The following is a 13292-nucleotide window of genomic DNA, read 5'->3' on the forward strand; positions in this document are numbered from 1 at the left end:
TCCAGCATAATGGGAAACTTGGGCGGGGCACTGTGAAGAAATAATTCGTCTAAATTAAACCGAATGGAAGTATTCTCGCTGCGATGGACGATAGAATATTTCCAGGTACATCCCATTCGCGGTTGGGTCATGGATAGTGGTAATTTTAAAGTGGAGGCGATCATTATGAACGAAAATATAAGAATTGTGACCATATTGTGTTTTATCATGTTTGGAGTTGAAGGATTTCTAAATTCAAAACTTTATCACTAGAGTTTTGTAAGATCAAAGATATTTCATGGGAATTGCTTATTACTTCTAAACGTCGACAGCAACACTGTTAAGTTGTAGGTTAAAATGATATTTCATAAATAGTTTATAAGTAGGAAGAAGATATATAACCACAATTAACTGTTTCCATTTGTGTATTCCACGTGTTCACAATTTTCAGAATGGATTAATAGTTACCAGCGCATTATGAAGAATTCATTTATCTTTCCACGAATTTTCTACGAATCCACGAATTTTGTGTCCCTACATCATTCCGCGAATTTATGTATGTATATTTACGTAAATATTATTCACCCCACGATGGACTTGGCCTATCAATTCTGTCAATAACTTAGGTACATTCGTTCGTTTCCAGGTAAGACAATGTTTTAATTGTATTTGTATAACATCAATTTTACATAACTCGTGTTTAGTCAGAAAAGAAATTAATCAAAGTAAATAAGCCGAAACCCGAAGGTTTGATTATATTTATCTTACGCCGACTACCGGATGCGACCGCCACGTGTCTAGTTCATCGTATGTTCTTCATCAATCGATTCAAATCATGAACACGACAGGTTAAATAGGTTGTATATTTCAATAAGTATATGCACATACGTATGCAAAATGGTGTGTAAATGCATGAGAGACTTGAGAATTATTATGATTATGGATCGATCGCAGTGGCAAGAATGAGGGATAAAATAAACATTGGGAAATCTGTGCACGAGTAAAAAAAAATATGCCTCAAAAAATGCGTCAGCCAAAAAGCAGTCGTGAGGTTTCATTCATGCAAAATCATTTTCTTTCATACTCATTTCATTTCATTTGTGCCCAAGTTCACCCACGTGTTTAGCACATGTTCCGTAAAGAATGTAGGATATGGGTATATGTTACTCCTGATTCTGGATTGTTTTTTTTACTTAAATTAGAACCCATAATGCATTTGCTTTTCTGAAGGGTGACATTTTGTATGCATTTTTAAGAGTATATATTATCTATAGAGAATGATTGTGCAAAACCGTATTATTTATCTGCTTTCAATACGTACAAACCGATAATAATCAATATAAATACACATATTTGCGCACGAGTCCTGCATACGCCATGCATACAAAACGTGATTCGCTAAAACTATGTATATCTATGGATCAGTACAAAGGAAAACATGGTTATAGGCACTGACAAGTAAAAGTAATGGTTATCTATTCTTAAAAAGTGTAATGTATTGGTGTACATATTCTAAATTACAATGTTAAAATAACTAATATGTATATTTAGTAACCTATGACCTTGGTCGTACGACCAAGACCAAACAGTTAGTTTGCATACGTTAATTTTAATAATATTTTGATTATTAAGGCTTCTGCCAAATAAATCAGTATAAACTTAATATTTATCTATAAATACTATGTTGAAAGCATTAAAATATAAAACACCATTTGGTTTAGACTTGTGTAATTATTTTGTTTTTAATCCATCAACATTGTGCATACATACACATAAAATTTATGGGAACGTGCATACGTAACGTTGCAAAATTCACCCACCCTTTCCTTATCCAAGTAATATCAAGGTTAATATCAACACGGGTAAGACTGAAGACCCAAAACCACCCCCTTTTTACATGACGTAATATATGCACGTTCCCTCCTTTGGTTTTCTTATCTCTCGGCTATGTGACGCCAGTGAGTACGTAAATATGTATAATTATCCCCCACTATGTCAATTTTTTATAGCTCATTACTCACTCCACACTCGAAACAGGGACCGTGCATATATTACGCAACAAAAAAAAAACATTTTAAGACCGCCCACCCACCTCTTCCCTATTCTATTCATGTTACACTGTAAATAAAGTTGAGTAAAATTGCCACCAAAGCAACTATTGAGTAAAATTTACCCTGACAAAGGTAAAATTTACTCAAGGTTGAGCAAAAATCTTTCAACCTTGAGTAAATTTTACCTTTCTCAGGGTAAATTTTACTCAATAGTTGCTTTGGTGGCAATTTTACTCAAAATTGAGTGAATTTTAATCAAATTTATTTAGAGTGTACGGTTAACACGAATAAGATAAGCGACCCAGAACAACTATTCCATCTTTTAGCCGACGTAATGTATGGACGTTCACATACTGATAAATAACATGACTCAACTGCATAAATAGCATGTAAATAAATAGCATGCACGACTGCAAAACATTTAATTTAAGTATATTTATAAATGTAATCTGCTGCACAGCTCAGTACCGAATCCGACTCCAAGTAGCTATCTCCTCCAAACATAATTTTGCAAAGCTTTACCCCGGCATGATTTTCTCCCTGTTTTGTCAAATTTTATTTAATCCCTACATCTTCTATGGGGCCCTCCTCCCCGCAATTGTTGCCTTCGGGATAAAGTTTAAAATTAAAAAGGCAAGAGGGAAACTTGACGTCACGAATGAGGTCGACATTTCCGGAAAACTTGTCGTCGTTACGGGAGCCTCCGACGGGATTGGCAAGGTCACCGCGGAACAGTTGGCCGTTCGGGGGGCAAAGGTTGTTATGGCGTGCCGAAATTTACAAAAGGCTCAAAAAGTAGTGGACGATATTCGGAGTAGGACGCAAAATGGAGAGTTGGTAAGTTTAACAGAGGTGATTTATAGATTTAAATTATATTTTGTATTTTGAGTTCAGAAATACAGTTGAAATATATTTCTGAACTCAGGTTTTTGTGTTATATGTATATTTTCTAAAATTCTGCCAGATAACCTACCATATCTTGTTACTTGTATTTTCCACCCATGTAGTCTACTAGACACGGGTTATCAACAAGGCCCCAAAAAATGGGAAATCTTAGTGAGTCAGCGCAATCACAGTTAATAAATAAAATTAGATTGAATAATTTTTTCATCACCGCTCTCGGTATCATTTTTCTTGGAAGCATTAATTAATCATTTAGAATAATTACCTCCTTTTTCAAAGGGTCTGGAGATTTCATCAGCATAGGAATTAATAGGATATCCAAATTTATATATCGAAATTGTAGATTATCAACTCTTTCTAAATTTAAAATTCGCAGTTCACAATTATATTTCATATCGATTAATTTAGCCAACTTCTCGTAACGAGAATCTCGTTCAATAGTAAAAACGTCATCTTGTAATCTCAATTAATTTAATGAATGCAAGAGTTCATGCGTATGCAAAACTAAATTTACACTGGACCCAGTAAAAATTATCCCGAGAGAGGTGATGCAAAAGTTATTCAATCTAATTTTATTTAACTGCGATTGCGCTGACTCACAAGATTTCCCATTTTTTGGGGCCTTGTTTATTTAAAACTTGTAGTTGGTTGTCAAAGACATTAGTTTTACTGCACTACCGCCGTTATTATCGGTACCCTGAATATTTTTATTAAATTTTTGATTTTCAAACTTGAATAACGCCGTTATTTCTCAACCGATTTAGGTCATTTTGCGCTTAAAATGTCCGGAATGACTTTGCCTAAAATATTTTCAATAAGCGAGCATGCTGAGATACACCACTTATGAATAATAAAAATAAATATGTTTTCAGGGGAAAATTTTTGCACATTTTGGCACATAACTTGGGTAAAAATCAAAAATTCGCCAAGTCGACTAGCACATCTTTTCTAAATTACCTAACAATGATCTGTGCAAAATTTCATCAAAATCGGTTGAGAAGTGGCCGAGATATCGACTTATGTCACTTTTTTTGGGTGGGGTAAATGCATACTTAGCAAATTTTTTCGTTGTCAGGTATTTGCCTCACTAAGAAAAAAACGCAAAAAAATTTGTCAAAGTTTCATACGGTTTTGCTAAAAATTATTCGTATATGAATAATTTTGCAGGTATATATGTAGGATGCGATTACAAAAGAAAGAAACTTTTGAAATAATATCAGTAAAATCAAAAAACTTGATTAATTCCAAAGAAATCTTCAAGGATTATAAACAAGGTCTCGACCATTCAATTTTTTGCTTGAAACGAGCCATAGACCCCAATCCTTCCTATCTGGCGAATCTTTTGTCTCGCGGTCCCCAAAAGTGCTTTGCCACTCTTTCTCGCTACCACTTTTGAGGCGTGTACCCAAATGTGACGGAATCTTACCAAGTTTTTGGGTGATTTTGTTCGACGACTATATTCTCTCTTGGATAAAGGCCAAAATCGTTCAATTGGTCTTGCCCGAGGGAAGTAGGGAGCATATTCCTTTTTTGCAACAAAATCGATTTTTTTCGACCGCAGGTAGTCCAGAACAACTTTTGAATATTGACATGTTGCTGTGTCCGGTCAGAAAAGTACATTAAGATTAATAATAAAGGGGATCAAGATCTTCTTTACACAATCGTTCAGATATCTCTCCGAGGTCATGGTGGCTGTGGTCACGAACGGCTTTGAGACGTTCCCCAATGAGTCCAATGCTTGCCCGATTATGTGCTTTTTGGGGAATTTTGACCTCGGCGTGTATTTAAAGGAATCTTTAAACGTTTTCTTATTAGTATAGGAGTAGTACTTCCTCCCAGGGACTTCATCTGGATCAATCGAGCATTGGTCTCATCATTCATTACCAGAATCACGGGCATGTTTTGCTTGACTCGTTTTTCAGCAATCTGCCGAGAGTTGCGCTTTGCTCTTTTTTACTGACCTTGGTTGTACTTTGGTGCAGGTGTCGCCCTATAGGATTTGACCCCCATCTTCGTAGGTTTAATGTCATGTAAACTTAATTTTGCTATTTTCAATTTCTAGCCCAAATTACCGTCTGATATCCCAAAGCTTTTTTTGGCATTCCTGCTGAAGTCTACGTATCACTTTGGGGGTCGCTACACGAGCTGGACGATTGTTTTATTTTTTGAATTCAGCATTCCTCCTCCCCTCATACATATCTAAAACTCTGCAAATTGCCACATTATGAATTTTTTCTCTTTCGAAGTGGCTATTAACCATTATCCGGACGCGCTCGCACACGTTTTCGTAGTAGTGGCAAATCTTTTTTGCGAGTTGTTCCCGATTTTTTGTTCTCATTTTGGAACTAGTCGAGATATCGAGTTCCGGTTTTCTGATTTGGGTAGCTAATCGCATGGACTACAAAACTACGGCGTTTCAATTCAGTGGCAATTTTTCTTCCATATGAATAAATACATTTTCCAAAAGTTTCTGTCTTTTGGAATCGCACTCTATATATCCCTGCAAATAACTTTTCTTAAAAAAACGGCAAAATTTCTGAAGAAAAACGGTTGAAATTTTTCATGTCTTCTGAGGGAAATATTTTTCCCCAGATTATTATGCATCTCGACCTCTCATCGCTCTCATCCGTACGAAAATTCGCGTCCGACTTCACCTCAAAATACGGTGGACCTTCCTCCCCCGGCCTGTCCATGCTTATCAATAATGCCGGCGTGGCCAACGCGGTCGGCATCCGGTCCCTGACAAAGGACGGATTTGAAGAAGCCTTTGGTGTAAACCACCTCGCCCACTTTCTCCTCACCAATTTACTCCTACCGGAAATAGAAAGGGCGGGCGCGTTATCCACGGCAGATAACCCGGCCAGGGTTATCATCGTTTCTTCTGGTGTGCATGTCTGGGGCAAGCTGAATTTTGATGATTTGATGTACGAAAAGACTCCACTTAACGAGTATTTGTTTCCTTCGAAACTTTATTGCAACTCAAAATTGGCCAACGCCCTGTTCAACGTTGAATTGGCGAGGAGATTAAGGGCGAAAAAGGTTAAAGTGACGAGTAACGCGTTGGATCCGGGCCTCGTCGGGACAAATTTTGGAAAAGACCATCCCAGAAAGTTTTTCGTAAGGAATGTCATCTTTCCAATTTTGTCCTTCTTTCAAATGAAGAGTGCGAGAGAGGTGAGATTTTCAAAATTTATTTATTTACAAAATACCCTCTTTTTCGGGCGGGGGGGGGGGCGGATATCAATGAGACAATTCGCGCCGTCCTTGGTCCTGCAAAGTATTTAACGACTTGGACCAAATTATGAAAATATTTTTAGAGGAAAATCAAGTTACACATTTTTTACCGTACGGTGTAAATGTAAATTTTTAATTTTTAATTTTCATGCTATTTCTGAACTAAGAAAACATTAATATTAAAGGTTTTTGAAACATGGAAGTTCTAATTAATGTAATTCTGAGGAAATATATTTGATTATCTAAATCACATTAAATAGTAAAGAATTTTGAAAAATTCTGATTTGTTTATAAATTTGCTTAAGAATTCCACCACCGGATGAAAACGCGGACCAAGAAATGCCAAGAAAATGCTAAATATTAGGGTTGGCTTTAATGTGTCTTTAATTCTGTGCATGAAAATTTAAAAATTAAAAATTGCACAATCGGGGAAAATATTCAAGTATTCTTATTTTAAAAAGTTTGCAAAGTTACTTTACACAACGCAAGGATTTTACAAGTTATTTGTTAAGGAATGTGGGAATTATCTCAATAAATATTTCGAATTTTCTAAAAACCACGTATTTTTTCAGGGCGCAGAAACCACGTTGCACTGTGCACTCAGTAAATATTTGGCTTACCACAGTGGAGAAATGTACAGAGACTGCCAATTTTGGGATTACACCCAACGACCAAAATTAACCGAGAAAGATGCAGCTTTGCTTTGGGAGAAAAGTGAAAAATTTATAAAGCTAACTTCAGCATGAAAATTTTATAATTTAGCCACACTTTTCAGCAAAGTGAAAAAATAATAATTACGAGTTGTTAATTGGAATGATTATGTATGTAAACTCTTAAAAATAATGCTAGTCATTTCGAAATTTTTGAAATTTCAATCACACAACAACAACGTAATTTAATAAAATTCGAATATGACAAGTTAAAAGACATTTAGTGGGACAGAAATTAAAGGAAAATATATTAAATTAAAGGACATTAATGTATTTAAATAAACTTAAATTCTTAAATTCTTTCTTAAATTTACTGTAATTTGCGCATTAAACCTAAATACTTATTTACAACTTTGCATATTATTCCATTTGTTTTTGAAATAAATGTGTATTTTTATTCTGTTCACTTCTAAATTTGTAAATTTAATCAGTTTGTTGGTAATTTTAATGAACATTGTTGCAAAATAAAGATTTAAATTGGTTGCATACATATGTCATGATTGGTGAAGCTACATATTAATTCTGTTTGAAATAAACCATATTTTCGTTGGATGATATAAAATAGAGTGCGATCAGGAAAGAAAGAAACTTTTGAAAAATATATTTATTTGTATGAAAGAAAAATCGCCACTGACAATGCACATGTCAGACACGTTTCGCACGGATCTTCTTCAAACCACCACTAAAATATCAAGGAACTGATCACAAACAACAATTGGTTTGGCACTTGAGCACTTCTGCAGAATTCGCGAAGTTATGAAGGTTTTAAGTTGGCAAAAACGCGCATTTTCACCACGCGAAACTATACGGAGTTCGCCTCTCCGCTTTTCTCTTCTCCAGGTTATTGGTTTTCACATGCATTTCATTCAACATGTAGACAGAAGATTTTTATGGCAAAAATCTTATGAATTTGTGTGATGTTGGCCCTTATCACACATGAGAAACTTGGTGAATTTGGTTTTTTATGTTCAAAAAGATTTACAAATACTCAATATGAAGGAAATAAAAAAACTCGAATCCACTATTCTGAATCAATTCTTTTTAAAAAAATACACTGATAAGAACTTAATTGAATCCATTTCTAATATTTAAAAGTGTTAGAAAATTATTAGCTCAAGATGAAAAGCGGACGAGAACTTGGGAAATTAATAAATTCAATTTTGAACGAAATGTGAAAACCGATGACCTGGAGAAGAGAAGCGCAAGAGAAAATCGGAAAGCGGAGAGGCGAACTCCGTAGTTTCGCATGGTGGAAATGCGCGTTTTTGCCAACTTAAAACATTCATAACTTCGCAAATTGTGCAGAAGTGCTCAAGTGTCATACCAAATGTTGTTTGAGATTAGTTCCTTGATATTTTAGTGGTGGTTTGAAGAAGATCCGTGCGAAACATGTCTGACATGTGCATTGTGAGTTGAAACGCGGTAGTTTTGTAGTCCATGCGATTAGCTACCCAAATCAGAAAACCGGAACTCGATATCTCGACTAGTTCCAAAATGAGAACAAAAAATCGGGAACAACTCGCAAAAAAGATTTGCCACTACTACGAAAACGTGTGCGAGCGCGTCCGGATAATGGTTAATAGCCACTTCGAAAGAGAAAAAATTCATAATGTGGCAATTTGCAGAGTTTTAGATATGTATGAGGGGAGGAGGAATGCTGAATTCAAAAAATAAAACAATCGTCCAGCTCGTGTAGCGACCCCCAAAGTGATACGTAGACTTCAGCAGGAATGCCAAAAAAAGCTTTGGGATATCAGACGGTAATTTGGGCTAGAAATTGAAAATAGCAAAATTAAGTTTACATGACATTAAACCTACGAAGATGGGGGTCAAATCCTATAGGGCGACACCTGCACCAAAGTACAACCAAGGTCAGTAAAAAAGAGCAAAGCGCAACTCTCGGCAGATTGCTGAAAAACGAGTCAAGCAAAACATGCCCGTGATTCTGGTAATGAATGATGAGACCAATGCTCGATTGATCCAGATGAAGTCCCTGGGAGGAAGTACTACTCCTATACTAATAAGAAAACGTTTAAAGATTCCTTTAAATACACGCCGAGGTCAAAATTCCCCAAAAAGCACATAATCGGGCAAGCATTGGACTCATTGGGGACCGTATGAAGCAAAAAACTGAACGATAAGGACCTTGTTCTTAAGCCCTAAAAATGTCGTTGGAATTAATTAAGTTTTCCGGATTTTACAGGCATTTTTAAAAGGTTTCTTTCTTTCCTGATCGCACTCTAAGTCCACCTAAAACGGGTGAATCAGTTATTGATTTTCATACTCAAATTAAACGAAATTCATACATGCTCATTCCCTATCACTAACTATGATAATTACTCATTGCGAACAGGTATTTTTGCCAGCAATGTAACCCTGAATTATCCTAATTTTTAGGCTCACACATACGCAGGTAAAATATTATCATACAAACAAAATTCCTCTCTAAACATATATGATGATACTAAAAGCTCGCTACGCCCTCTGGCGAGGGCGTAGCGATCTTTTCGCCTGAGCGATAACTTGTTTTTAGCTTTTGATGTTTTCTTTTTATATGCTTTTCTGCTTTTTCTCTTTTATGCTTTTGTGTTTATGACTTATGAAGTTTATGCATCTAACTTATATGTTTTTAGGTTTGGTGTTTTTACGTTTCATGCTTTTTATCTTGTAGCCATTTTCGCTTTTTGCGGTTTCTAGATTTGCATTAGCTTCAAACTTTAATTTTATAGAATTTTATTTTCACATATTAAAAATAATGAACAAAGTCAATTCCGTTGATGCAAGTCGAATCATAATGTCTTAAAGTTAATTTAATTTGCAGTAATGCTTTTATATGTTAGCAATATTAAAGAAAATAGTACCGAACGAAGAAAGTTAGTGAAAGTGAAAATTTACATTGAATCCGTCTTATTGCACCATTTTATGCCTTACTGCGGTACGTATGCCGTCTTACTGCAACTTGGCTGGCCTGATTGCGGTTCGAATATGTTGATGTCCACAGAGGTATAACCTCCAGTTGACCCAAACCCCTTGTCCCCCCTTTTTTCCCCGCGCTGGTTTGGAACTATTTTGGGAAGTGAGGGAGATTCCTCACCATAGGCGAGCAAACCTCCCCACAGCTTCACAACTACTAATTGTGCCACCCTGTCATATTTATCAACCTGATAAGGTCGATTACCCATGATGTATTGTTCAAGCAGAAAAAAATGTTATGCAAAATGAATTTGATAAGATCAAAGAAACACGAAATTACTACTGCGAGTTACCAGAAAGTTGCAATGCATTGTTTTGATAGTAAACGTTTTATTTTGGAGGACGGAATTCACACTTTGGCTCATAATCATTATAAAATTCGATAATTTTATTTTAGTTGTATATTTTCACAATAGCTTTAATTTTAGACCTACACAAGGCACATTCGTCTTGAGTGAGTGAACAGCTTAGACACACAGAGAGATGACAACATGGAAGAAATAGTCGATTCGCCTTTCGGTTTAGACATATCTTGCACAGGGCGTCTTCAAATACATGGTGAAGTAGTCGATCCTTTTCTGAAATTTTCAAAGCTTAGATTTTGTAAAATAAAGTTTAAAATATTATTTGATATACCTGTATTACTATTATTAGTTGATCCATTGTCAGTAATTGTCTCATTCAAATCCTGTTAACATTTGAATACATTTTACAGTAAATAAAGTAAAAATGCTACTAAAATTAAAATTAAAATAAATGTTTTTATTACCAACAGCTTCTGAATGATATCTCCATGGTCTTGCGGCTTTAGATTAAAACTAATTTCATTCTTGTAGCTAAGTAAATACGGACAATGGCGAGAGTTCAGAGCATGCTCCATCCATGGATCGTCGTCAGGAAGCCAATCCCTTAAACCAAGACCACAATGATAGCAAACTAATTTATCTGGAGGACCTCTACTATAGAATCCACACATTACTAAATCAATGGGACGCTGTTTTGCTGTTGTAGGCCAATTTGCAAAAGTTGATAATCTTGCTGCTTCAGTTACCATGGCTTTACAAAAAATTTGATTTGGTTTTTCTACCAAACTAGGAATTGATAGAGACAGATTCATGTTGCAAATTACTAGTGTCTACGCCCTTGTAGTTACGTCCAGTGGATTTGATTTTCTTGCAGGAGTTGCCTGCCGTCTATTCGGAGTGGTCTGGTCTTCTAATGAGTGATGAAGAGAGTCTGTGTTAGATAAAGGAACCCATTGTTCAAAAATAGCTAAACGTTGAGCACTATTAGTAAGGTTATCAAACAACGGCATATTTCCCAGTCCACCCGCTACATCTTTGCGTAAATTCGTGCGATAAAAATCTGATAAAATATTTGCCATGTTGCAAACAGATAAGAATCTATTAATACCACTTGGCTTAACATCATGCTTTAAGTTGCGGATTGCAAAATTCATCAAATCCTTAATATTAGACATTGGCTCAAACTCATCCTTGAAAAAGTCACCCTTCCTGAGCTATCCCAGTTAATTATATCTGCACGTTGTCTCAAATTTTTGAGTAGCTGCTCCCCAAGTTTTTTCTTTGTTGGTGGTAAACCTATCAAAAATTGTTGATCATTTACATGTGCTTCACTATCGATACTTTTGAAACTTTCGTTGCTATCAAAAGTACTAGGCGGTTTTGGGATTTTTTTAGAATTTTCTTCTTAAATTTTGGATGTTTTTGATTGATTAATTGACAAGTTTACGTTTACAGGTTTATCAATTATTTCCCTTAGTTTATGAGACACATGTTTCATTAAGGAACTATATAGTTGTATTTTTATATCTTCAGGAATGTTGCTGTTAAGTACTTCAGAAACTTCATCACTTTTGTCTGTTAAAAAATGATTGTTGGCATAGTCAATTGGCTTTGTAAGTTTGTTATATCTACCATACTCTTCCTCACTCACAACTCTCATTCTCTTTGACATTTCTATCACAAACCTAATGAGGTGCTAATTGCTTTATCAGCTATTGCTCCTAGAGCTCTGAGTATAGGCGTTAGCAAAATTGGGATGAATCCACCCAGTTGTACGAGAAACACTTTTTTATCTTTATGTGAACTACTTTTTTTGGATAAATTTCTAACCAAATGTTTATGTTTTTTCAATTTCTGAATAGTTTCTGAGTCCAACTTAAAATTTCCTTTAACTATGTTAGAAGCTATTTCGGTCAAAGCTCTTATCTCGTCTGGTGATGCCTCCTCAATGGTTTTCTTCCTTTTAGATTTCGTGCATTTCACTAAGCGTTTCAAAAACGCTAGATTCCTCCTCAGACAATGACTCATAATTTGCACAGTGGTTTAAAATTGAAGCGAGAACAAACGATTTTAGATCAGCACAGTGCAAGTGTCTTTTGTGAAATGGTAGCTGACATTCGGGATAAGAAGTGAGTAATTCTGAGTAGTATGAATCCCACTCTTCGACTGCATAATTCGACGTTACAAAAATTTCCTGGTATTCTGCTGGCTTGCAAAATGTGTAGCTTTGTTAATCCTTTCGTAAACACTTGGAGTTTTCATCCAATACGTCTTTCAATATATTTCTTGCAGTTGCAAATTTAACGTTCCCTGAGCGCCAATTAATTTTATGCTAATTTTTTTCACACCACCGGACAATGGACTCCGAGTCAGTCAAATTTAAGAATCTACAAGGAGCTTTAATGAAGAAATGCTGTGAAATTAAATTATCCAGTGATCGGAGTGAAATTTCTTTAAAAACAAATCCTCTGGATAATTCAAAACCTTCGAATTCAAGAATCCATTGATTCATTTTGGTGTATAAATGAACTTTAATAATTGGATTACACGGAGTTAAGTGGAAAAGTCGGAGATTTCATTACAACGAGGTAATTACTATTTAATCTGATGTCACGTCCATGTTTCCCTTGTGGAAAAAGGTTTTGTGTAAGGTGAACTACTGACACAGAGCTATGATGGATACCTCTTGTGAATAAAGTTTGGACCTTCGAATTAGCAACCACATCATTCATTTGATCGTCTATTAGAATAATACTAGGGTTTTTGGGGTTAAATTCACTGAGATCAAAGTCTAGTCCTTGACGAAATTCAATCCCTGGTATTTCCTTACTAAGTTCCTCGTAAGCTGGTTGGTTCTCCGTATAGGAAATTATTATACGAGTTGGACATGGTATAACTATGTCATTCAATTCAAGTAATAGACGTTTGCAAAATTGAGTTTTTCCTGATTGGGTAACTCCTGAGACTATTAACGAAAATGGGTTTAGTAGCTTAAATGTGTCTGATTTAATTTCCATTTTTTACTTTTCTAAAATGTAGAGTTATAACAGACTGTCCTCTCTCAAACTGAATTTCTTCACCGTATTCATTACAGAGTAGTATCTCAATGGTATCAAATTCTAACGTAGATAATGGAA

General features: G+C 35.5%; 1 protein-coding gene across 1 annotated transcript; it reads left to right on the forward strand.

Moving 5' to 3' along the window:
* The first annotated feature begins 2501 nt into the window (after positions 1-2501).
* LOC110856461 (retinol dehydrogenase 12) lies at positions 2502-7283 on the forward strand. Its single transcript, XM_022104941.2, has 3 exons — positions 2502-2867; positions 5526-6107; positions 6740-7283. Exons 1-3 carry the CDS (start codon positions 2559-2561, stop codon positions 6911-6913), a joined length of 1065 nt encoding a protein of 354 aa, XP_021960633.1. The 5' UTR covers positions 2502-2558; the 3' UTR covers positions 6914-7283.
* The last annotated feature ends 6009 nt before the right edge of the window (positions 7284-13292 follow it).

The sequence above is a fragment of the Folsomia candida genome, unplaced genomic scaffold, assembly GCF_002217175.1.
Source record: "Folsomia candida strain VU population unplaced genomic scaffold, ASM221717v1 Fcan01_Sc016, whole genome shotgun sequence".
Classification (NCBI taxonomy): domain Eukaryota; kingdom Metazoa; phylum Arthropoda; class Collembola; order Entomobryomorpha; family Isotomidae; genus Folsomia; species Folsomia candida.

Bases quoted from the DNA above. Each gene is read 5' to 3' on its own strand.
- LOC110856461 (XM_022104941.2), top strand. From the start codon at position 2,559: ATGATTTTCTCCCTGTTTTGTCAAATTTTATTTAATCCCTACATCTTC. The intron at 2,868-5,525 runs GTAAGTTTAACA...ATTTTTCCCCAG, and splicing joins GGACGCAAAATGGAGAGTTG to ATTATTATGCATCTCGACCT. The intron at 6,108-6,739 runs GTGAGATTTTCA...GTATTTTTTCAG, and splicing joins AAATGAAGAGTGCGAGAGAG to GGCGCAGAAACCACGTTGCA.